Source organism: Salmo salar, chromosome ssa04 (genome assembly GCF_905237065.1).
Source record: "Salmo salar chromosome ssa04, Ssal_v3.1, whole genome shotgun sequence".
In the NCBI taxonomy this organism is placed as follows: domain Eukaryota; kingdom Metazoa; phylum Chordata; class Actinopteri; order Salmoniformes; family Salmonidae; genus Salmo; species Salmo salar.
The window spans coordinates 43,501,394-43,526,165 of NC_059445.1; the positions used below are offsets into that span (position 1 = coordinate 43,501,394).

Genomic DNA, 24,772 nt, shown 5'->3' on the forward strand with positions numbered 1-24,772 from the left:
TCACAGAGCTGCTGCCGACCGACAACTCACAGTCACAGAGCTGCTGCCGACAGACAACTCACAGTCACAGAGCTGCTGCCGACCGACAACTCAGAGTCACAGAGCTGCTGCCGACAGACAACTCACAGTCACAGAGCTGCTGCCGACAGACAACTCACAGTCACAGAGCTGCTGCCGACAGACAACTCACAGTCACAGAGCTGCTGCCGACAGACAATTCAGTCACAGAGCTGCTGCCGACAGACAACTCAGTCACAGAGCTGCTGCCGACAGACAATTCAGTCACAGAGCTGCTGCCGACAGACAACTCACAGTCACAGAGCTGCTGCCGACAGACAATTCAGTCACAGAGCTGCTGCCAACAGACAACTCACAGTCACAGAGCTGCTGCCGACAGACAACTCACAGTCACAGAGCTGCTTCCGACAGACAGCTCACAGTCACAGAGCTGCTGCAAACTCTGCCTCAGGGTTTTTTCCTCCTTCATTCTGCATAATATCCCACAAGTGACAAACGAGGTCCTGAATATGCAGTCAACCTCCGCTTCCTTAATTACCTTAAATATGCCAGAGCAATTATCTCTTTGTGGGCCTGGCCACCGTTCCCCAGTGAACAATGTGCTGGTGAGACGGAGAGGGCACCATAGATGAGCTAATGAGTGCCATTTTCAATCAAACTCAGAGCCCCTGAGGGACTGACCTCTGACCTGTCTCCAGATTACCCCTATCAACAAGAATGTCTGAGGGCCACTAATAGCTAGCAGCCAAAGTAATTTATACTCAGGCATGCACCGCCCATAAACACTCTCACATGAACACACATACATACAACCTTACATGTGCAGCTGGTCACTGTGCGTTCAAATACATTATACAGGTACATCTACCCTTCACATAGTACACTATAAGGATAAACAAACACAAGCCCTCAACTGGCAGACCGACTAGAAATTGTGATGTTTCAAGGGATGGGTACATTAGCTGTCCATCTGAAATCTCATTGTCAGTACACCAGTACTAACAGCACAGTTAAGGCTATGTCATAAAAGGAAGGACAGACAGAACATCACTTTTGTACGTGTGTGTATGTGTGTGTGTGCATGCGTGTGGCACCTTGACGTATGAACTACTATTTGTATTTCACATCCAATCATCTCAGACGTCAGTCAAAGCCAAAGGGGTCTCTGCTGAAAATGAATCAGGTCTGATTGATAAACACAGCAGAGCAACATAGAGGAGAGAGAGAGAGAGAGAGAGCGAGAGCGAGAGCGGGAAAAGGAGATAGAGAGAGGGAGGGAGGAGAGAGCGGGAGAGAGGGGAAGGAGGAGAGAGGGGGAGAGAGGGGAGGGAGGAGAGAGGGGAGGGAGGAGAGAGAGAGGGGAGGGAGGGAGGAGAGAGAGGGAGATAGGGAGAGAGAGAAGGAGAGAGGGGGAGAAGGAGATAGGGTGAAAGAGAGAGGGGAGGGAGGAGAGCGGGAGAGAGAGGGGAGAGAGAGAGGGGGGAGGAGAGGAGGAGATAGGGAGAGAGAGAAGGAGAGAAGGAGAGAGGGGGAGAAGGAGATAGGGTGAAAGAGAGAGCGGAGGGAGGAGAGGGAGAGAGGGGGGAGAAGGAGATAGAGAGGAGGAGAGGAGGAGAGAGGGGGAGAAGGAGAGAGGGGGAGAAGGAGAGAGGGGGAGAAGGAGATAGGGTGAAAGAGAGAGGGGAGGGAGGAGAGAGGGAGAGAGAGGGGAGAAGGAGAGAGGGAGAGAGGGGAGAAGGAGATAGGGAGAGAGAGAGAGGGGAGAAGGAGATAGAGAGCGAGAGGGGAGAAGGAGAGAGGGAGAGAGGGGAGAAGGAGAGAGGGAGAGAGAGAGGTGAGAAGGAGAGAGGGTGAGAGAGAACGAGAGAGAGCAAGAGAGATGGGGAAAAGGAGAGAACGAGAGAGGGAGAGAGAGAGAGAGAAAGAGAGAGAGATAAGGTGTGGAGGAGAGGAGAGGAGAGAGAGATGAGGGAAAATGAGAGAAAGAGAGGAAGAAGGAGAGAGGGAGAGAGGATAGAAGGAGAGAGAGAGAGTGAGAGAGAAGGAGAGAGAGAGAGAGAGAGGGAGGGAGAAGGAGAGAGGGGGAGAGAGAGGGAAGGAAAGAAGGAGAGAGAGAGGAGAGAGAGAGGGAGGGAGAAGGAGAGAGGGGGAGAGAGAGAGTGGGAGGGAGAAGGAGAGAGAGAGAGAAGGAAAGAAGGAGAGAGAGAAGGAGAGAGAGAGGGAGGGAGAAGGAGAGAGGGGGAGAGAGAGGGAAGGAAAGAAGGAGCGAGAGGAGGAGAGAGAGAGAGGGAGAAGGAGGGGGAGAGAGAGGGAAGGAAAGAAAGAAGGAGAGAGAGGAGGAGAGAGAGAGAGAGAGAGAGAGGGAGAAGGAGAGAGGGGGAGAGAGAGGGAAGGAAAGAAGGAGAGAGAGGAGGAGAGAGAGAGAGGGAGAAGGAGAGAGGGGGAGAGAGAGGGAAGGAAAGAAGGAGAGAGAGGAGGAGAGAGAGAGAGGGAGAAGGAGAGAGGGGGAGAGAGAGGGAAGGAAAAAGAGCCGCACTGGGTATAACTCCACCGACATCTAATTAAATTCCTTGAGCTTTAAGAGGGCCTGCATCCTCAGAAAGCTTCCCCCAATCCCCCACACGCACAACTCTCCTTCCTCCTTCGCTCTCTCGCTCCCTCCCGCTCTCTGGAGTGTGCCGTGGGGGCTTATAGGGAGGCTTGTTACTGATTGACTGATAAGGACCCGATATCTGTCCGCTGCTGGAGTGGCTGGGCCCACGCCACACGGCCTCATTGTTTTGCTACTGGGTACCGGAGGCTGCCAGAATCCAATGGAGAGGATTAGTGGGCCCGGTCGGAGCTGCCTACAAATGACATTTTGAAAGCTGATGATTCTCCCCAGCGTGCTGTAGCTACAGGGGCCCTGCTTCATTTACTTACTATGGCAAGGGGAAATTAAAGGAAAGACAACCACCATCTACCTCCAACAGGGGGGTATGAATGACAAGGAGGGGGTACATGCCCTCATCAATAAACTCTTAATTAACAACATTTCTATTCCAGAATCAACCAACCCCCTACTGCCACCCATCAGCACCAAGGGTAAACCCCTCCCTAGCAACCCACTCACACATCTCATCAGCCCCAGCCCGTCACCAACCTATTGATACTAATATGCAGCATATCACACGACACATTGTATCCGACAAAGACATGCCTGCTATCATTCAAAGGCTTCACAATATGCCTGATTTCCTTTGTTGGCCTTGTCTTTTTAGTGTCTACCAATTGTCTGTGCTCAGAGGAGATAAGGCCTCCAGGAGAGAAAGGGAACAGGTTGAACAATGGTTGCTAATGCAGCATTGATTGACTCAGGGGCAGATGCCACCTCGCAGCTCAATAATGACCAACATTTCTGTTCATTCTTCTTTTATCTAATTGAAGCTAATGAGGGACGGATGCGTGTTGGGCGTTCTCTTTTGAAGAAGGCTCACTGCTCAGCAAACTTAGCTCAGACTTTTATTAGGAGTACTCGTGACTCTCTGCCCATGTAGAATCTCTGGCCTTGCTGGCAGATAAATGCAATGGTCAAACACTGAATCTTAAAAAGTACTCAGAGTTTACAGTGAGTGAGTTTACAGTCCTATAAAAAAAAAGGCGTGAGGGAGAGGGCGAGAATTAAAAGAAGAGAAAATTAGTAGAGATTCTGCTATCACATCTGCAGTACAAGGGAGCAGCCACTAAATAACACCATTTGTCTGCTTTTCCCTTTCCTTCAGAAGTTAAAACCTGCTATAGAAACAGCAGCCACTATCGTTCCCCATTTCAAATCTGTTCTGCTGACTTCTATAAGGCTATCCAGGAAACTGGAACAAGCATCACTCTCAAACATCCTTGTAAACAAGCAGCTTTATAAAAACAAACAAATGTGTTTATCTTGCCATGACCAAACTGACGAGAGTCTTGTCTGTGGGATGTTGTGAGTTAGTGACGGGAACATACATTCGAGTCTCACTGATAAGACGGCAAACATACAGTTCATTAGCAAACTATTCAGACCCTCTGACTTTTTCCACATTTTGTTACGTTACAGCCTTATTCCAAAATGTATTAAAATATTTCACTCTACACGCAATACCCCAAAATGACAAAGCAAAAACAGGTTTTTAGAAATGTTTGCAAATGTAAAAGGGAGGACGGTGACGAAGAACCCGATGGTCACTCTGACAGAGATCCCCAGAGTTCCTCTGTGGAGATGGGAGAAGAAGGACAACCTTCCAGAAGGACAACCATCTCTGCAGCACTCCACAAAATCAGGCCTTTATGGTAGAGTGGCCAGACGGAAGCCACTCCTCAGTAAAAGGCACATGACAGCCCGCTTGGAGTTTGCCAACATGCACATAAAGGACTCTCAGACCATGAGAAACAAGATTCTCTGATTTGATAAATCCAAGATTGAACAATTTGGCCTGAATGCCAAGCATCACATCTGGAGGAAACCTGGCATCATCCCTACGGTGAAGCATGGTGGTGGCAGCATCATGCTGTGGGGATGTTTTTCAGTGGCAGGGACTGGGAGACTTGTCAGGATCGAGGGAAAGATGAACAGAGAAAAGTACAGAGAGATCCTTGATGAAAACCTGCTCCAGAGCACTCAGGACCTCAGACTGGGCCAAAGGTTCACCTTCCAACAGGACAACGACCCTAAGCACACAGCCAAGACAATACAGGAGTGGCTTTGGGACAGGTCTCTGAATGTCCTTGAGTGGCTCAGCCAGAGCCCAGTCTTCAACCCAATCGAACATCTCTGGAGAGACCTAAAAATAGCTGTGCAGTGACGCTCCCCATCCAACCTGACAGAGCTTGAGAGGAGCTGCAGAGAAGAATGAGCGAAACTCTCCAAATAAAGGTGTGCCAAGCTCGTAGCGTCATACCCAAGAAGACTCGAGGCTGTAATCGCTGCCAAAGGTGCTTCAACAAAGTACTGAGTAAAGGGTCTGAATACTTATGTAAATTCTCTCACACTCTCACACTCACACTCACACTCACTCACTCAAAATATAAAGGAGACTTTTCTCTTCACCCCGCTTGACAATCAGACTTAATCTCTATCCATCTTCTCTTTCCCTTCTCTTTCTTACATTTATTAAGTCTGGTTCATCCTTGGGAGTAATGTCCAAATTCCTGAAGGTACCACGTTCATCTGTACAAACAATAGTAAACAAGTATAAACACCATGGGACCACGCAGCTGTCATACCGCTCAGGATGGAGACGCGTTCTGTCTCCTAGAGAATAACATACTTTGGTGCGAAAAGTTCAAATCAATCCCAGAACAACAGCAAAGGACCTTGTGAAGATTCTGTAGGAAACAGGTTCAAAAGTATCTATCTCTACAGTAAAACGAGCCCTGTGTCGACATAACCTGAAAGGCCTCTCAGCAAGGAAGAAGCCACTGCTCCAAAACCGCTATACATAAGCCAGACTACGGTTTGCAACTGCACATGGGGACAAAGATCATACATTTTGAAGGAATGTCCTCTGGTCTGATGAAACAAAAATAGAACTGTTTGGCCATAATGACCATTGTTATGTTTGGAGTAAAAAGGGGGAGGCTTGCAAGCCGAAGAACACCATCCCAACCGTGAAGCACGGGGGTGGCAGCATCATGTTGTGGGGGTGCTTTGCTGCAGAAGGGACTGGTGCACTTCACAAAATAGATGGCTTCATGAGGAGGAACATTATGTGGATGTATTGAAGCAAAGTCTCAAGACATCAGTAAGGAAATTAAAGCTTGGTCGCAAATGGGTCTTCCAAATGGACAATGACCCCAAGCATACTTCCAAAGTTGTGGCAAAATGGCTTAAGGACAACAAAGTCAAGGTATTGGGAGTGGCAATCACAAAGCCCTGACCTCAATCCTATAGAACATTTGTGGGTAGAACTGAAAATGCATGTGTGAGCAAGGAGCCCTACAAACCTGACTAATTTCCACCAGCTCTGTCAGGAGGAATGGGCCCAAATTCACTTATTGTGGGAAGCTTGTGGAAGGCTACCCGAAACGTTTGATCCAAGTTAAACAATTTTAAGGCAATGCTACCAAATACTAATTAAGTGTATGTAAACTTCTGACCCACTGGGAATGTGATGAAAGAAATGAAAGCTGAAATAAATCATTCTCTCTACTGTTATTCTGACATTTCATATTCTTAAAATAAGGTGGTGATCCTAACTGACCTAAGACAGGGAATTTTAACTTGGATTAAATGTCAGGAATTGTCAAAAACTGAGTTTAAATGTATTTGGCTAAGGCGTATGTAAACTTCCGACTTCAACTGTACATACTATGGGGGTTGAAGGCACTTTTAATGCAATATGAAATATGTCTAGCTCTTCGTACAGCATGTTTAAGTGAATGAGCTGGGGAATGTTAAAATTGGTTGATCCCAAAATAAATCAATAGCTCTTTAGAATAAACCTCAGTTTGATGCTTTGGCAAGTGTTGTGTACAACAGAGTCAGATATAATCTGATCAGCCTGCCAAATGCAAGTAAATGTAACTTCCTAGTAGGCGCTCTTCAATCTTCTTCTGCACGTTTAATGGTGGTGTTCTCTGGCCTCAACACTGAGCAGATCTAGTAAACCTGGCAGGTTGCACCCTAAACTACACCATTGGCCAATATATGACTCAGAAACAGTGTACTGATCCAGAAGTCCTTCAGCACAAACCCAATATAGTAATCCCTGGTTTATCTGTTGGATATGCCTGAGTGTTGAGCCAAACCAGAGCCATCTCTGCCCGGCAGCTGCTGCTGCTCCTCCAGCCCTCCACGGTCTGGCCAGCAGTCAAACACACTGGATCTGGACTCTGGGGCCTCTGAGGAACATGTAACCTCGCTCATTTACATCACCCATTTGATTACAGACAAGATCCTCTGACCACAACCCCATTCTAGTAGCTCCCCACTCCCCAGAAGTGCCAGGGTAAAATAGGGTTATCATTATTAGAGTCACATCATGCAGCCTTACACGTCATGCAGCCTTACACATCATGCAGCCTTACACATCATGCAGCCTTGGCCAAACGTTTGTAGAACAACTAAAGTTACATGAATAACTCTAAATTCAGCATATAGGAGAACGTATTTCTTTGTTAACTGCTCAACACAGAATAGCCGCATGTGCGCACTCCCTTCAAATCGTTTGGAGAAAATATCCTTTCTATTTTATTCAGCTTTGTTCAATTGTATTCCTCATACTATAAAATAATGCCACGGAATTCTAAGCAAATCTTGTCTGCTAAATGAACTAATGTAGCCCACGGCCATTTGGTATAGCCAGATCAGAGCCTAACATAAGGACAACTCAGAGTATGCTATTCTGTTCTTCTGAAATAGTAGGCTATATAACATGGATTTATTAGACTTATTAACATGTAAATGTTCCTAAAGTCAGCATCAGTGGCTTGTAGGCTGTGTGGAAGTCAGGAGATGCTAAATGTGTTTGTTAATTAACGGTCAATTACCGTGAGACAGTTATTTGCTTGACAGTCACCGGCTGACGAAATTTCGTGACCGCCACAGCCCTAGTTAGGGTCCAAGAGTTTGGATAAGCCTTTAACTGACAAACCTAGTCAGGCTCTGCGAGGCGACTAAACAAGAAGAGAGGACCAGCTCCTGTCAAACCAGATAACATACAGATGTTACAACCATACTGTAGTCTGACAAGCATTGTGAAATATCATCCCGAGGAGGTTGGAAAATAAAAAAATGTATGCTCACAGATTACTCTGATCTGTTTATTTTTGTCCCTCAAACATTAAAGTGCAATGTGTCCTTGGTTTAGCGCCTTTGGCTAAATTAACTTCTAGTGAGAAGAGTATTAATTAATGAAATATACAGAAGCATGCATAAAACATGTTTTTTTTCTTCTGTTGGGATAATTATTACTAACGTTTTACTAAGGCAGAATGCAACTCCTAGGGGCTTTCCTCGTATTAGCTTCTCCTCTTTCAACTTCATTATTATTTCAGTAAAACTTTTCAGCTTTTATGGAGCAGCCCCTGTTGTTAAATGAACATTGTCTAACTGACTCGCGTCCCAGATAACTTTTATCATGCTTTACTAAAGCTCCCTGCTTTACAGACGCTCAATCTTGATGCTTCACTTATTTTCGCCTATTCCCTTGTGTTCAAGCCAATGAGGCATGTTGGCATACCAACAGACAGGGTGCTGTAGGATAATTCTCAAGCAGAGCATGCTCCAACAGACTGGCTCATTGACTGGCTTTCAGATGGAAGGATTTCAGCAAGGCTATGTGGATCTGGAGGTGTGCTGGATCATACCAATTGCTGTGAATTCCAACATAAGAGTTCACAGTGCATCAAGAAAGCAGAGTGGCTTGTATTAAACCAATGTGAAATTGGAGAATATACGCCAGATGCGACTGAAAACATAATGTAACGAAACAGTGCCTCTATAGGAGAAAATATTTGTTGTCAGATTAAGCTGGGATCAATGACTAATGAAGCTCAACTTCAAGGGAGTTTAACATGGCATAGATAAACTCTGGCACAGCCATTCCCTGCAGCGCGTAAGGTGTTGAATCATCCATTGAGTCAACTCCCGTCACTGGTCAGTAAGGAGACCAACATCCATCCCCAATTGCTCTGGAGCACGATTGAGTTTCTCTGTGTTCCACAGTGCAGCTGTGCAGACACACCCTCTGGAGGATCCACTCCGGCTCTAATCTGATTGTTCACCAATTAGGAACTTTGAAGCTGACAGATCAATTACTCAATATATATCAACACAATGCCGCTGTTAATTATCCTATCTGAAATTCAGGTAATTAGCCAAGAGATCAATAAACTGTGAGCAGGACGGAGAACTTGGGGGAGATATGATGAGAATTTGAGATTATTAAACTCAAGAATTAAACGGCGTGGCTGTGGATCCGACTCTTCTGGAGCCCTCTTCGCGACCACTAAAGGTCCGACACTTCTGCGCACGTGCTGGATTCTCTACTTTACACAGTCTGTACTCTACTTGTTCGCCTGTCCAGAGAACAGGCTACTCTGGCGAATGGTGCTCATTTAATAAAGTTAGATCAAAGCTGAATCAATGTCTGCAAGATCATATATTATAGTATTGTAGCCGGGCCCACTTCCACGAGAGGTTAAAAGGGGGATTAACCCCCTCAGTTGAAACCTCTGCCCCATCAGTTGTAGTTGTTTACGTCCCTATGTAAAATAGCAAAAAAGTTACAAAAAAAATGTGTATCTCCGCTGCGCTGTGTCAGCATAATAGACAGGGTGCACTGTGGTGTGTAGGGGGGCTATGGAAAGCCACTTGGGTGGTTAGGTATGACTCCTTTGGGTTTCCATGAAAAGCGTGAAAAAACGCTTCTTATCTGTGCAAGGCTAAGTGAATAACGTGACACGCCTCCGCCTGTCAATTTTCATTTTTATGGGCGGGGTTTACCGTTGAAGCTGCTTCACTCGAGTCTGCCTCACACCCCACCACTACAGAGTTTAGTTAGCTAGCATTGTGAAGTTCCTCTCTGACATTGAATGCACATGTTCGTACATCGCAGAAGTAAGACTGGAGGTTACAGGGCTGCTGAACGCGGTGACGGACCCCGGCTTTAAGTTTACAGCCAACATGGTGCACAGAATCCTCAGGCTTCTCTATCCTCCAAACAAATGATGCACCCCCAGCTCCAAGCAAACGACAACGTTACGTATGTACAAATCTCCAGCAATACGCTAGGCCAGCAGGACAGAGAAGACACTCAATGTAAAATACTATTTTTCAGCACGTTGGATGCTGTCATTGGTGAAATGTCAGAACGATTTAGCGAACGCAACAGCCAACTGGTGGAGACCCTCTGTGCCCTTGACACGGAGAGCAATGACTTTCTAGATGTGAAAAATGTCAAACCACTGCTGGATCAGATTTGGTGGAAGCTGACTTTAGTGTCGCTCGCCAGTTTTTGACGACTGAAATTGCCTGCTCCGACTCCGATGAGGATAAATGGACCCCACTTGATATCCTGAAACGATTCTCTGGGCCTCTCTCTGCTATGCCGACCATGCTTACTGCACTGAAACACGGACTGGCTTTTGGGGTGTCCACAGCTACAATTGAAGTCAGAAGTTTACATACACTTAGATTGGAGTCATTAAAACTCATTTTTCAACCACTCCACAAATTTCTTGATAACAAACTATAGTTTTGGCAAGTGGGTTAGGACATCTACTTTGTGCATGACACAAGTAATTTTTCCAACAATTGTTCGCAGACAGATTATTTCACTTATAATTCACTGTAACACAATTCCAGTGGGTCAGAAGTTTACATACACTAAATTGACTGTGCCTCTAAACAGCTTGGAAAATTCCAGAAAATGTCATGGCTTTAGAAGCTTCTGATAGGCTAATTGACATCATTTGAGTCAATTGGAGGTGTACCTGTGGATGTATTTCAAGGCCTACCTTCAAACTCAGTGCCTCTTTGCTTGACATCATGGGAAAATCAAAAGAAATCAGCCAAGACCTCAGAAAAAAAATTGTGGACCTCCACAAGTCTGGTTCATCCTTGGGAGCAATTTCCAAACACCTGAAGGTACCACGTTCATCTGTACAAACAATAGTACGCAAGTATAAACACCATGGGACCACGCAGCCATCATACCGCTCAGGAAGGAGACGCGTTCTGTCTCCTAGAGATGAACGTACTTTGATGTGAAAAGTGCAAATCAATCCCAGAACAACAGCAAATGACCTTGTGAAGATGCTGGAGGAAACAGGTACAAAAGTATCTATATCTACAGTAAAACGAGTCCTGTGTCGACATAACCTGAAAGGCCGCTCAGCAAGGAAGAAGCCACTGCTCCAAAACCGCCATAAAAAAGCCAGACTACGGTTTGCAACTGCACATGGTGACAAAGATCATACATTTTGGAGGAATGTCCTCTGGTCTGATGAAACAAAAATAGAACTGTTTGGCCATAATGACCATCGTTATGTTTGGAGAAAAAAGGGGGAGGCTTGCAAACCGAAGAACACCATCCCAACCGTGAAGCACGGGGGTGGCAGCATCATGTTTTGGGGGTGCTTTGCTGCAGGAGGGACTGTTGCACTTCACAAAATAGATGGCATCATGAGGGAGGAAAATTATGCGGATATATTGAAGCAACATCTCAAAACATCAGTCAGGAAGTTAAAGCTTGGTCACAAATGGGTCTTCCAAATGGACAATGACCCCATGCATACTTCCAAATGTGTGGCAAAATGGCTTAAGGACAACAAAGTCAAGGTATTGGAGTGGCCATAACAAAGCCCTGACCTCAATCCCATAGAAGATTTGTGTCACGTCTGCTCCCGCTCTTCCCTGCCCCTGGCACTTGAGGGCGCCAGGCTGCCCTGCATCACGCACTACTATCATCCATTCCGCACACCTGCCTTCCTTCGTCACGCGCATCAGCGATATTGGACTCACCTGGACTCACTCATCACCTCTTATTACCTCCCCTATATTTGTCAGTTCCCCAGCTCTGTTCCCCTGCTTCTGCATTAATCGTTTTTTTGTTTGTATTACTAGTTTGCTGACGCTGTTCCTGTCTCGTTCCATGTCCGTTCTTTATTAAATGTTTGACTCTCCGTACCTGCTTCGTCTCCCCAGCGTCATCCCATGTGACAATTTGTGGGTAGAACTGAAAAAGCGTGTGCGAGCAAGGAGGCCTACAAACCTGACCCAGTTACACCAGCTCTGTCAGGAGGAATGGGACAAAATTCACCGAACTAATTGTGGGAAGCTTGTGGAAGGCTACCCGAAACGTTTGACCCAAGTTAAACAATTTAAAGGCAATGCTACAAAATACTACTTGAGTGTATGTAAACTTCTGACCCACTGGGAATGTGATGAAAGAAATAAAAGCTGAAATAAATCATTCTCTCTACTATTATTCTACACATTTCATATTCTTAAAATAAAGTGGTGAACTAAAACAGGGAATTTTTACTCAGATTAAATGTCAGGAATTGTGAAAAACTGAGTTTAAATGTATTTGGCTAAGGTGTATGTAAACTTCCGACTTCAACTGTACATGGGAGAACTCATTTTCCACTTTGACAAACTGTGTTCAGTCAGCACAGAAGAAGTATGCGTCACCCGAGAAAAGTTCAACTAATCCAACTGGCATTGGAGGAGGATTCTTACAAGATGACTTCGGGGAGAATGGAATGATCGATTACTCAGAAAGTTCCACAGAGAATCAAGGAGGCTGCAAACTCTTCTGAAAAGGTAAGAAACAATCTAGCTGGTTGGGTTGTAGGCTGTAGGCTGTGTTTTGGTTACTTGGATCTCCATTTGCCTTTTCTGTACTGTGTTTATTTACTGTTAATGTAACTAGCCTAAATATAGATTGTGTCATGCCTTATTGATCTGATATTTTCTTCTTTCACATTCATTCGTTCACAGTTGTGTCAGTATTCTAAGCCAAACTGCTATTCAGTATTTTTGTTTGCATGCATGAATAACTAGGTTATTACTTTCAGCATTTAGTTAGTATTATTTTGGTAAGACAGCTGTTCGTACAGCTACATTCATATAGGGTAATTCACCTATTACAAACAGCCTATCTATGTTGTAGCCTGCTGTACAACATTACTGTAAGACAAAACACCAGCTCATTTCTTATGAGATTTTAGAATGACAGAGGAAAAATTGGACCGTTCGCACTGTGGCCAAAAATAGCCAAAATATCTGCTTTGATTGAAACTAAACACAGGTATGCTACAGTTTGTTAAAACCATCTGCTCTGACTGTACATAATTCAAAACAATACTGTAGGTGATTGGCAGTGAGAAATGTGAATGGAGGGTGAAGGTAAAAACACGTGTGTAAAGTAAACACACCTACTGTCACGTCCTGACCAATATAAGTTGTTATTTTCTACGGTAGAGTGGTCAGGGCGTGACAGGGGGGTGTTTTTGTGTTTGTTCTATGTTTTCTCTTTCTATGTTGTAGTTGTAGTTGCGCCCTCATAGCTCAGTACGTTCCCTCCTATGCCAGTCCCACGCATCAGGCCTCCAGTGCACCTGCCCAGTCCGGGGCGTCCTGTTCCTGCTCCCCGCACTAGCCCTGAGGTGCATGTTACTAGTCTGGCGCCTCCTATGCCAGTCCCATGCATCAGGCCTCCAGTGCGCCTCCTCAGCCCGGAGCCTCCAGCGACGCTCCTCAGCCCGGAGCCTCCAGCGACGCTCCTCAGCCCGGAGCCTCCAGCGACGGTCCGCAGCCCGGAGCCTCCAGCGACGGTCCGCAGCCCGGAGCCTCCAGCGACGGTCCGCAGCCCGGAGCCTCCAGCGACGGTCCGCAGCCCGGAGCCTCCAGCGACGGTCTGCAGCCCAGAGCCTTCAGCGGCGGCTTTTAGCCCAGAGTCTTCAGCGGCGGTTGGCGGTCCGGAGCCTCCGACGATGATCCAGGGTCTGGTTCCTCCGGACAAACAGAAGCGGGGGGGGATCAGCGGGCGGTGGGGGTACTACGCCCGGAACCAGAGCCGCCGCCATAGAAATTTTTCGGGGGTTGTTTGTGGTGTTGGCATTCGGAGTCTGCACCTTTGGGAGGGGGGGGGTGTACTGTCAGGTCCTGACCAACATAAGTTGTTATTTTCTATGGTAGAGTGGTCAGGGCGTGACAGGGGGTGTTTTTGTGTTTGTTTTATATTTTCTCTTTCTATGTTGTAGTTCTAGTTTGTCTATTTCTAGGTTGGAGTTTATTGGGTTGACCTTCAATTGGAGGCAGCTGGTCCTCGTTGACTCTAATTGGAGGTCGGTCATATTTAGTAGGGGTGTTTCTGCATGTTGTTTGTGGGTGATTATATTTTGAGTAGTGTGTTTTTTTCCCCCTCTCTGCGTCACAGTTTGTTGTTTTCTGGTTAGTTTAAGTATTTATGTATTGCATCACGTTTCACTGTTAAATAAAGATGTGGAACCACGAAAACACTGCGCTTTGGTCCGCTCCTTATCACAGCTGTGACACCTACAGAATGCGATTCGGCTCTTCAGCTATGGGGAAAGTGATCCAGGGGGGCGGGACAGGGTGCTTACCTACGGATTCACAGCATTGGCCTTAATTAAAGACATGCTCCAGTACTTAGGAGACTAGTGAGTATTTTTAAACCTCCAGCTTGTGCTGGATGTGTCAATGTGTAGTTCATATATCATCTTCTATGAGCAGAATTACTGTCTTACCTCAATTAGCCATAAAATTCCTACTTTGAAAGCGACTGCTGTCTGGAAGCTGCGCTGCACCATTTTCCCTACATTTCCCTCCATGTGGGCCAGCCCCATAGCAATTCGAGATCCAGCCAATGAGATTCAGCCCTTCGCCATTTGAGTGACAGCTAGCAAGAATCACACACAGCAGAGCGAGAGAGAAAGCAATGACCTGGTGCACATATTGGGGACCACTTTTGGCTCGTGGGCGCTGCCTTCAGAACTACTGGCTAAAAAGTACTGGAGAACCCCTTTAAATATTCCCTGTTGATAATGTGTGGGTGGTGCCTAACAGTGATATGCTTCTGCATGATGTGCTCGGCATTCTACTCCCAACTCTTGACTTGCAACAAAAGATGTGGCAATTCTTGTCACCATAGTATTTGCAATGTAAAGATGTAATAGGATCATTGCTGTTGCATATCATGATAATGACACATACAGGTACTATAACTACAGTATGCTACCTGCTGTGTTTTACATTTGTCCATACAGTATAGCCTACCTGAATTCCTATTTTCTCCATTCCCATCTTAATGCTGAAAAAGAAAATCTACGACAGGCAGCCAAGTCATCCAACTGCATTCAGAGAGTCTCACCACAAGTGAATACATTACCCTTGCCCAGCCCTGTAACACATTAACCTTGACAATGCCACCGTAACATTGACAGAATGTTCTCTGTCCACCAGGTCACATCTCAAAGTGACGCCCTTCCCTTCTGTCCCGTGAATAATGCATGTGAGATAGGGTGAGAAGGGGAGAGGAGCCGGGGAACTTCAGAGGCGATCCATACGCAGGAATAGCTGGAGTGGACTTACGGCACTCTCCCCCTCATAGCCATTGATTATGTGTCACTTTGGCCGGTGGCATTGAAACCGATTCCAAACAAAACAGACAACAGTAGCGGGTCTGGCTGTTCACACTCGTTAGCCCGTGATTGCGCTGCAGAGGGCGTGGATTGGAGGCAAGGTTATAAGACCTCCGTACAATGGAAATTAACACAGGCTGCTCATTCATATGTAAAATATGGATTGTTGCAAATAATAGTTTAATCAAGCCCTGCCTATCACCGAGTGTGTGCAGTAAGGGATTGCGGCGATACATAGAGTGACAGAAACTAATATAGGGGATTTGTCTGTGACAACTTTATCCATTAGCAAAGTCTCCTGCCTGTACTGTAGCAAAGCCGATTTGGAGCCCGGCGATGGTATCAGTGGGCATCAGGGAGGCGGCAGGACTCGGGGAGAGACAGATTTGCTGATGTGGAGAGATACTCTGGAGGTATAAGCACTCTGGTGCTCTGAAGTCTAAAAGGATTATTGACAAACTTGGTCATGGCTGGTACGGCTGTACACTTACATTTTCGGTTCAGATCCAAATTTCTCCAGACAGATACCACATCACAATAACCGCCAGCCCTGCTCCCCTCCACTTCCTACCTAAAAGGGGGAAGTCAGGTAAACCCTCAACTATAACACAAGTTTCAATAAAAACTATTTTCTGAGTGAAGATTGCAGTGCAAGGCCGCTGCTTATGTGCCTTATGTTGTCTTTCAAATGATTGCGCACATCTCTGTTGTTATGCACCGAAAGTATGGTTTGACTTAATCTACCGCGTCCCCCAGAAAGGATTCCTATTGAAGACGAGCATGCTCATCCCCAGTGTAACGATGTGCGCTGAGAGTCAGGAAGCAAGTGCAGGGAGTGAGTCTTTTAATAAATAAACGCAACTTAACCTCTTTTAACACAAAACAAGAACCACGAACAACACACAGACATGATACTGGAACAGAAACAATGACACCTGGGGAAGGAACCAAAGGGAGTGACATAGATAGGGAAGGTAATCAGGGAGGTGATGGAGTCCAGGTGAGTCTGAAGATGCGCAGGTCCGCGTAACGATGGTGACAGGTGTGCGCCATAACGAGCAGCCTGGTGACCTAGAGGCTGGAGAGGGAGCACACGCGACACCCAGAATCTTTTCACATGTTTGTTTTCAACAACTTCATAGTTAAGAACACTATAACAACATGGAAGAAAATGAAGCGCATTCTACAAGAACCAATATCACTCCCTAAAAACCTCAACCTTATGGAACAATCCTTGAATAGATTTTCAGAATTCACTGATAAATTCGCCCACATGGAAAACTAAAGGCATAGAAACAGGAAATTACGTGGTAACAGGAAATACATTTATTTCCATGACAGAATTAAATAGCAAGTTTGGACTGACACATGTAGACATTTTCAAATATATGCAACTTTTGGACATCAGAGCAATGTCGAGGGAATCCTATCTGTGTAATGATGCGCGAGACGACTGGGGAAGGAACCAAAGGGAGTGACATATAAAGGACAGGTAATCAAGAAGGTGATGGAGTCCAGGTGAGTGTCATAATGCGTAATTACGAGTTAAGGTGGTGACAGGTGTACGCCATGACGAGCAGACTACATCACAACAGCAGAGTCATGTCTTAAGTGTAAAACTAACAAGGACTCAATAATTCATGCCTTCTGGGAATGCTATGAAGTCCAAAAGTTATGGGCGGAGCTAGGAAGTTGGCTGTCAGACGTTTTACAATGTACATTTACTATTAATCCGTTTATCTGCATACGTGGCATATGAGGGTGCGGTAAGATACCCAACAGGGTCGACCATACTTTTCTAGTCAATGACTTTAAAACACTTCTACTTAAAAACTGGAAATCAAATGATCCTCTATCACTACGACAGTGGATGAATCAAAGTATTATTATTGAAATATTGAAAAGGTGTGGGCCATGGAGAATAATAGAACAGTCCAATTTGAGGACATATGGCATAGAACACTGGAAAGTTCCAGGGGATGAAGGATGAGGGGGAGTGTGGTTATGAGACATACGCAGTGGCGACCCGTCATTCAGGGCCCCACATTTTTAGCAAAAAATAAATAAAATACATATTTATTTATAAAAAACATTTTTTTTTGGAGGGGGGGCTTGACAGTTTTGCATGTTATTTTGGCATTAATACGTGTCACATATCAGTTTGCAAACAATATAAAAATAATATATATCATTGAGTTAATAAAGTCGCATACAAACATGGACTCTTTTTCCTTTCTTGAGTAAGGCAGCTCCAGAATGCAAGTGTTTCAGCCTAGCTCAGTGCTTTATGTGGTGGTGGTGCAAGCCAGCCGAAAATACAGAGCGTTGCGCCGTGATTGGCTCAGTGTTCTGTAACTCATGGGAACTTTACGTCACTGCCAAGTGTCAGAGGAGACATTGAAAATTCTAGCCCTGTGGCTGCTGGCATAGAAGTGCCCATCCAAGAAGGCTCAAGGTCATTGGCCACAAAAAAATGACGCCAAATCCCGTTGGATTGGACTGATCATGTCAACATCATACTTTCACAATCTTAGCTAGCAGTCATCAAGTCTGAATCAAGTCGACAATCTACTGGCAAATCTTTTTTAATCCTTGTCAAATGAAGAAAAATAATGAAGAGAAATTATAGATAAAACGTATCGGTGCTCATCAGCCATTGAACATAAACATTACACAACAAGTTGGAAATCGCAAATTCAACGAGTGGTTTGGAAGGAATCAGTGACAGTGGATGTGGTCCTAAATCTGGGATTTTCCAAGTTTAAAATGATAGACATTCAACATTGGCCATGCTGTCAATGAAGCATGATTTGTGCGCGGTCAAAACAACTGTTAACTTGACTTCAGTGAGTCAAGTGTTAACTCAGAGGACTGCCGCTACAGTTCTGACTTGGTGTACAGGGATAGCACTGTAAGAAAGGCCCATGTTCTGAATTCTGTCGCTGTACATTTCAAAAGTGCTCAACAAATAGTTATATTGACTAACGTTACGTCCGTCCTAGCTCGCTCTTTGTCTTAAATCAAAATTATGAAATTCCCTCTTATCCGCTTGTCGTCCCCTTATGTCATAGTTTGTACATCTAAATTGTCATTAGAAACCACATTTGTTTAAGCAAGTCAGCCATCAGCTATGTTTTTTTTAAAGGCAGTAAATGAGGCTGAATGAACTGTTTCACTGCCAGACAAGGCTCCGCTGATAGCCAGGTGTAGCAGTAAGGTGTTGGGACTCTTGCTGTTGGGACTGCTATTGGGACAGCTTTATGTAGGCCCTAACAGTTTGTGGGCACCGTTTGTCACCATTATAGTGCAATTAATGTATCGTTTAGTGTTGTGTTGTGACTTTGCTGGAATGCATTAACACTTATTTTTCTTTTTGGCCCCACCAAGATTTACATGCTAAAATCGCCACTGGACATACGTGATGTGTATGGTTGTGGTGGGAACATGTGGGTCTGAGCAGGTGTGATGTTACTGATATATGGTTGTTATTGTTTGAGAAAAATAAATCATACAAAAAAAGAGATGATTCATTATGTGTTTGTTATTGTTTGAGAAAAAGCAGGAAAATATTCATTTCTATGCCTCCGGAGTCAGGTTGGAAGTGTGTGCAGTTATTTAGACACATTTTAAGACACATCTGAGGCTCCCACGGACTGCTAAAACAGTGAACAGAACAGCTTTAATATTTAAAAATACAAAGACATAGCCCATTAGCAAGAGATACATGTACACCCATTTAGCAGACACTCTTATCCAGAGCAACTTACAGTAGAAATTAGGGTTAAGTGACTTGCTCAAGATTTGTTTCGTTTACCTAGTCAGCTTGGGTTACTGGCCCAATGATTTAAACCACTAGGCTACCTACAGTCCTACAGTAGGTAGGAGAAGTGAGAGAGAGAGAGAAATAGAGAGAGAGAAAGAGAGAGAGAAAGAGACAGAGAGAGAAATAGAGAGAGAGAGAGAGAGAGAGAAAAATAGAGAGAGAGAGAGAGAGAGAGAGAGAGAGAGAGAGAGAGAGAGAGAGAGAGAGAGAGAGAGAGAGAGAGAGAGAGAGAGAGAGAGAGAGAGAGAGAGAGGGGTAGTGTGAGAAGCCAATGTACAGTATGATGTTATGAATTATTTTTCTGTGCCTCCCTGAGATGTCAGAAGAGAAGAGGGGAGTCAGAATGAGTACACAGCATGCAGCGCACTCTCGATTCACGCTTATTAAAATCTGGAAACATATGATTCAATTTGAGAAGGAAGGCAATGCCACCTAAATAATGTTAAGCACATCTAATCTCAGCTAAGACATGCTTGAACATGTTTTTCTTTTTAACAAAGCAGGACTAACCTTAATGCCAGCTCTGAAGCTCTGCATGCCTCATAGTGCCTTCACTCCTTTCCCTTTTATTTTCAGGATCCATTTCCACATAACCGCATTAGGAAGTAATAATAAATACCCGGGTTTATTGGTACGTCCCAGGGGAAGTCAAAATTCAACTTAGTTGGAGAAAGACGATGCAACAAAAGAGTGGGGGATCAGAGAGGGAGGCTTATCAGAGACCAGAGTATTTCACATTCAGTTCTGATACTGAGGGAGAGAAATGGGTCATGGGAATAATAAGGACTATTTAGGTTCCTCACTTAAGTCACCAGAAATGTATTTAGGAAAACAAAGTGAGCAGAGCCATGAAACAAGCCACTCCAAGGCCTCAATTTGTCTCTTTAAATGCCTTGTTTATTCTCTTTGGGCTTGTTTGTTTTTTAATCATCTGAATTATTTACATAAGTAACAGGGAGAGCCACTACTTGTTATGCAGAGGTAATAACGGAGCTACTGGTGTTACGAACTGCAATCAACCATTATCAACTTTATTATCTTCCTCATCATCATCACCATCATCATGTAAATGTAATAGCTTTTGTCATCAACATGATATTAGTTGTTTTCCTTTGCACGCACAAAGCAAAAATCTGCATTGCAAGCAGGACTGGACTGTCAGCATGTCTGAAAAATAAGAATGCGTCCTACATTTTCCAAAAAGAGCAAATCAACCAAATAATGGAGGCGGAAACGATGGAATTTTCTTGAAGGGTGTATATGAATGAGAAGACGTATATAGTCGTAAACAGTGTCTGTTATTTCACATTAAATAAGATCCAGTCCATCTTTCTTTTTCACTATTTGCTGACACAGTGTAAAATGAATCACTACTCCACCAAAAGCAAGGGGTTTTTAAATTACTCCTCTTGAATATTGTGTGTTTATGTCTGTGTGTGTATCTGTGTGTGTGTGTGTGTGTGTGTGTGTGTGTGTGTGTGTGTGTGTGTGTGTGTGTGTGTGTGTGTGTGTGTGTGTGTGTGTGTGTGTGTGTGTATGTATGGTGCCGAATTGGATTGCAACCTAGTTCCCCCCCAACTCCCTCTTCCTCCTCCTCCACTCCCCAATCTAATTCCCTGTGTGTGCGCTCCCAGTCCCTTCAGTTCAGGGTTGAATAGGGACATTTCAATCAATACCTGACTGTAGGACTTAGTGTTAGCATGAAGGCAGACGTCATGCGTGTGTGCCTGTGACCACACACCTGCACACACAACTATAATATACCATCAAACACATTGTCTGCATTACTGCTTATTGTACAGCCGTGCGTTCATATAGTATGTTGTATATGATGTGCATAACAAACCATGCACACTATCATGCAAGATATATACTGTATTTATGGAAAGGAGGGGACAATTTTGGACAATTGATCTGATCAAATGTATTTGTAATTTTCTGAATTACCTGGAAATTCCCAAATAAACTTTGATTGAAGTTATTCAATCAGCAACACAACGTGTTTATTAAGAAAAGTTTTAATTCCAAATTGTGATAGCTGTAAACTTGTTAATTGCTTTGTATGACTCTCTTTGATGGATGGAGAGAAATCTCTCTGTCATGACTGTCCTGTGAGGATCCAGATAGGTCGGATCAGCTTTGCAGTGGATGACTTTGGACAGACCCCCTCTACCCCGCAGAGGGGGGAGGGGAGCTGGTGGGAGGTTGACAGTTCACAAAGTATACACACTACATGTATGAAATCTCCATTCTCTACGTTGTGCATGAAATATGAAAAAATTATGAATGTATTTTTGTTAAGATATGGATGTGATTTTAGGAGCCATCAGAGATAATTTGTTTTCTATAAACCTTGCACAGTAAGTAACCACGCCCCGAGTGAGGTCAGAGTGCGTGTCAGCCTGATGGAACCATCCCTTTCGACCAGAGTGTATAAAAGGATTGGTAAAGAAAATAACATTCAGACCAGAGAGGCGTGTAGCCGCAGCTCCCATCCAAAGTGGTTTGAAATCTCAACACGAGGTAGAGACGATAAAGTCACCTCCCGGACCATCACTGGTTAAGGCTGATTATCTGTCCTAAGTAAAGTATCTAGAAAAGCAAATTTAAGTTGGGCCATTCTACTACTCTTCAAACCATAGTAGTCTACTACTCTCATCACCCCACTGAGAACCATTGATACGGCTGGCTAGCCTATCTTCAAAGAATCATCTTCCATAGCGAGTGGAAGCAGAGTGAGCTCTGTAGTTCTGTTCAGGACTACACGACGGGTCACCGGATGCCGGGCGATGGCAGAGGAGAGCAACAGTAGAAGAGACGGGGGGGGGGGGGGGACCCCTTTTGGACAATCCGAGCCTTACAAGCTTGCCATGGAAAGGCCCAACGCCCTTCCTAAGAAGGCCTGGTTCCGACAGCGATACACGGTAACCAATGCATTTACACATAAATAAATTCATGATTTCTTTCTCCAAACGGGTGGCGGTTTGCAAAGTATATGATTACTGTGAGAGTAGTTCTAAATGTACCAAAGTATTATGTTTCTGTCCCTCTCTCTCTCGACCCTCTCCATGTCTCTTGTAAAAATCCGCCATATTGTGTCAGTCCGCTAGGGACCTGTTTCTAATGTATTAATTATGTGTGTTTATCCTGTGTTATCATTTAGTGAGCTAGTAAATAAATAATTCAACTGATTTGTGTAGTACTGAATCATAAGTAAGGCTTGGGTTTTTGCAGAAGCAGGAGGTTACGACTGTTCAGAATGATGATATGATACTTGGTTCTGATTAATACATTGACTGTTTTATGGATGTGATAGGTAAAGACATTAGATTTTAATTCGGAAGACTCTTTAAACAACTGCTCTTGTGGTGCCCCAAATCCTAATGAGTTAATTGTTACATGATTAATTTGAATCGGGTTACAATTAAACATAGTTGGTTGATTAGATAAATATACCAGTCATCAGATGAATGGAAGTAAAGTCACGACATCTCTGTAGCTAACCAAGGGAATGATTTGATAATGGGGGTTTGCTAACAAATGAGTTGAGATGGGTAGATGCTAGTTGCTGTGTGAGTCAGTAAGGGTAAGTAACAGTGGTGAGTAGTAGTTCAGTCACTAGTTCTAAAAAGCTTGTGGTATGTTAGGGAGCCTTGCCCATGGTTTGAAATGGACACACAAGGTTAGAGCATGCAGCACACTGCACTGGGGAAGTGGACTCAGTAGGAATACCATAATGATCTTAGGCCTTGTCTATGGCCATGTCTTGGCAAAAACCTCCTGGCTGTACATCTTTTTACAAATGTGAAATTCACCAGTTCTGTGTGCTGCTAATAGGCAGTGAGAGCTGACTGGCACCATGGCAAAACAATCTGGGCTAAGCCCTGTCTCACCGTCCCTCAGGTCTCCCCACAGCTCTGTCGGCAGGCCAGCCATCCCTTCCTCCAGGTTGATTGAGCATCGCTTTGCCACTAGAAATCCAATAGCGATTTACACTGGGTCTCCAAAATGGCATTCTGCGGCTCATAAAGCCTGGCTACAGTACTAAAGCCTTATTAATGAATGTATTAGCTGCAACACATCCCCAGAGCTTCAAAATGGGGGACAGAAGAGGACGAGAAGAAGGAGGTGGAGAGGAGCGAGTGTCTGGAATTGGGAGAGAGCTAGGGGGGAGAAGGGAGAGAACTATGAGTCATCTTACCCTGTCTGTGGAAAGGGGTTGAGGAGCAGGAGGCAGATCCACATGCCTGACACGAAAACTGCAAGTTTCCGGAGAGTGGCAGCCATCTCAAACTACGGCCCAAAACCCTGCAGAAAAGAGAGGAAGAAGAAAAGATTGGTGATGCAGTAACACCTCAGATCAATATGCATCTCCAGGCCTGGAAAGCAGAACGCACCGTCTAATAAACACATCATTCACTGGCAGGTGTGCTAAAGGAACCTGGATCTAAATGGATTGCCTGATGACTAGCTTTTGTCACACAGACACACAGACAGTTTTCCTCAATGGCCGTAATGACAGAGAGATATTGAAAAGACTGTAAACAGCTTTAAAGAAAAATAAGGGTGTGTGCTGCCATGAAGAACACACATGACGTAAGCCAAATGCTTTGAGTTGATATACAGTATATTCCGAAAGTATTCAGACCCCTTGACTTTTCCACATTTTGTTACAGCTTTATTATAAAATTCATTTTAAAAAATGATTCTGATCAATCTACACACAATACCCCATAATGACAAAGCAAAAAGTGTGTTTTTTAAATGTTTGCTAATTTAGAAAAAATAAAACACAGAAATATCACATTTACATAAAGTATTCAGATCCTTTACTCTGTACTTTGTTGAAGCACCTTTGGCAATGATTACAGCCTCGAGTCTTCTTGGGTATGACGCTACAAGCTTGGCACATCTGTATTTGGGGAGTTTCTCCCATTCTTCTCTGCAGATCCTGTCAAGCTCTGTCAGGTTGGATGGGGAACGTCGCACAGCTATTTCCAGGTCTCTCAAGAGATGTTCGATTGGGCTCTGACTGGGCCACTCAAGGACATTCGGAGACTTCTACCAAAGCCACTCCTGCGTTGTCTTAGCTGTGTGCTTAGGGTTGTTGTCCTGATGGAAGGTGAACCATGGCCCAGTCTGAGGTCCTGAGTGCTCTGGAGCAGGTTTCCATCAAGGATCTCTCTGTACTTTGCTCCGTTCATCTTTCCCTCGATCCTGACTAGTCTCCCAGTCCCCGCTGCTGAAAAACATCCCCACACCTGGATGCTGCCACCACCATGCTTCACCGTAGGGATGGTGCAGGGTTTCCTCCAGACGTGACGCTTGGCATTCAGGCCTAATTGTTCAATCTTGGTTTCATCAGACCAGAGAATCTTCTTTCTCATGAAATCGGATTCTTGGTCACCTCCCTGACCAAGGTCCTTCTCCCCCAATTGCTCAGTTTGGCCAGGCGGCCAGCTCTAGGAAGAGTCTTGGTGGTTCCAAAGTTCTTCCACTTAACTTTTCTTCCATTTAACCATTTTTCTTGGGGACCTTCAATGCTGCAGAAATGTTTTGGTACCCTTCTCCAGATCTGTGCCTCGACACAATCTTGTGTTGGAGCTCTATCGACAATTCCTTCAACCTTATGGCTTGGTTTTTACTCTGACATGGACTGTCAACTGTAAATAGATAGGTGTGTGCCTTTACAAATCATGTCCAATCAATTTAATTTACCATAGGTGGACTCCAATCAAGTTGTGGAAACATCTCAAGGATGATCAACGGAAACAGGAGGCACCTGAGCTCAATTTTGTGTCT

The 24,772-nt window shown here is 44.6% G+C and overlaps 1 protein-coding gene across 1 annotated transcript in view; it reads right to left on the reverse strand.

Annotated features, from left to right (window-relative positions):
• LOC106603171 (gamma-aminobutyric acid receptor subunit alpha-3) overlaps nt 1-24,772 on the reverse strand; it is a 149,335-nt gene that overhangs the window by 88,698 nt on the left and 35,865 nt on the right. The window contains exon 2 of the mRNA XM_014196486.2: nt 23,172-23,278. Within this exon, the coding sequence (XP_014051961.1) occupies nt 23,172-23,257 (86 nt within the window). The 5' untranslated portion in view covers nt 23,258-23,278. The remainder of the gene's footprint in view (nt 1-23,171; nt 23,279-24,772) is intronic.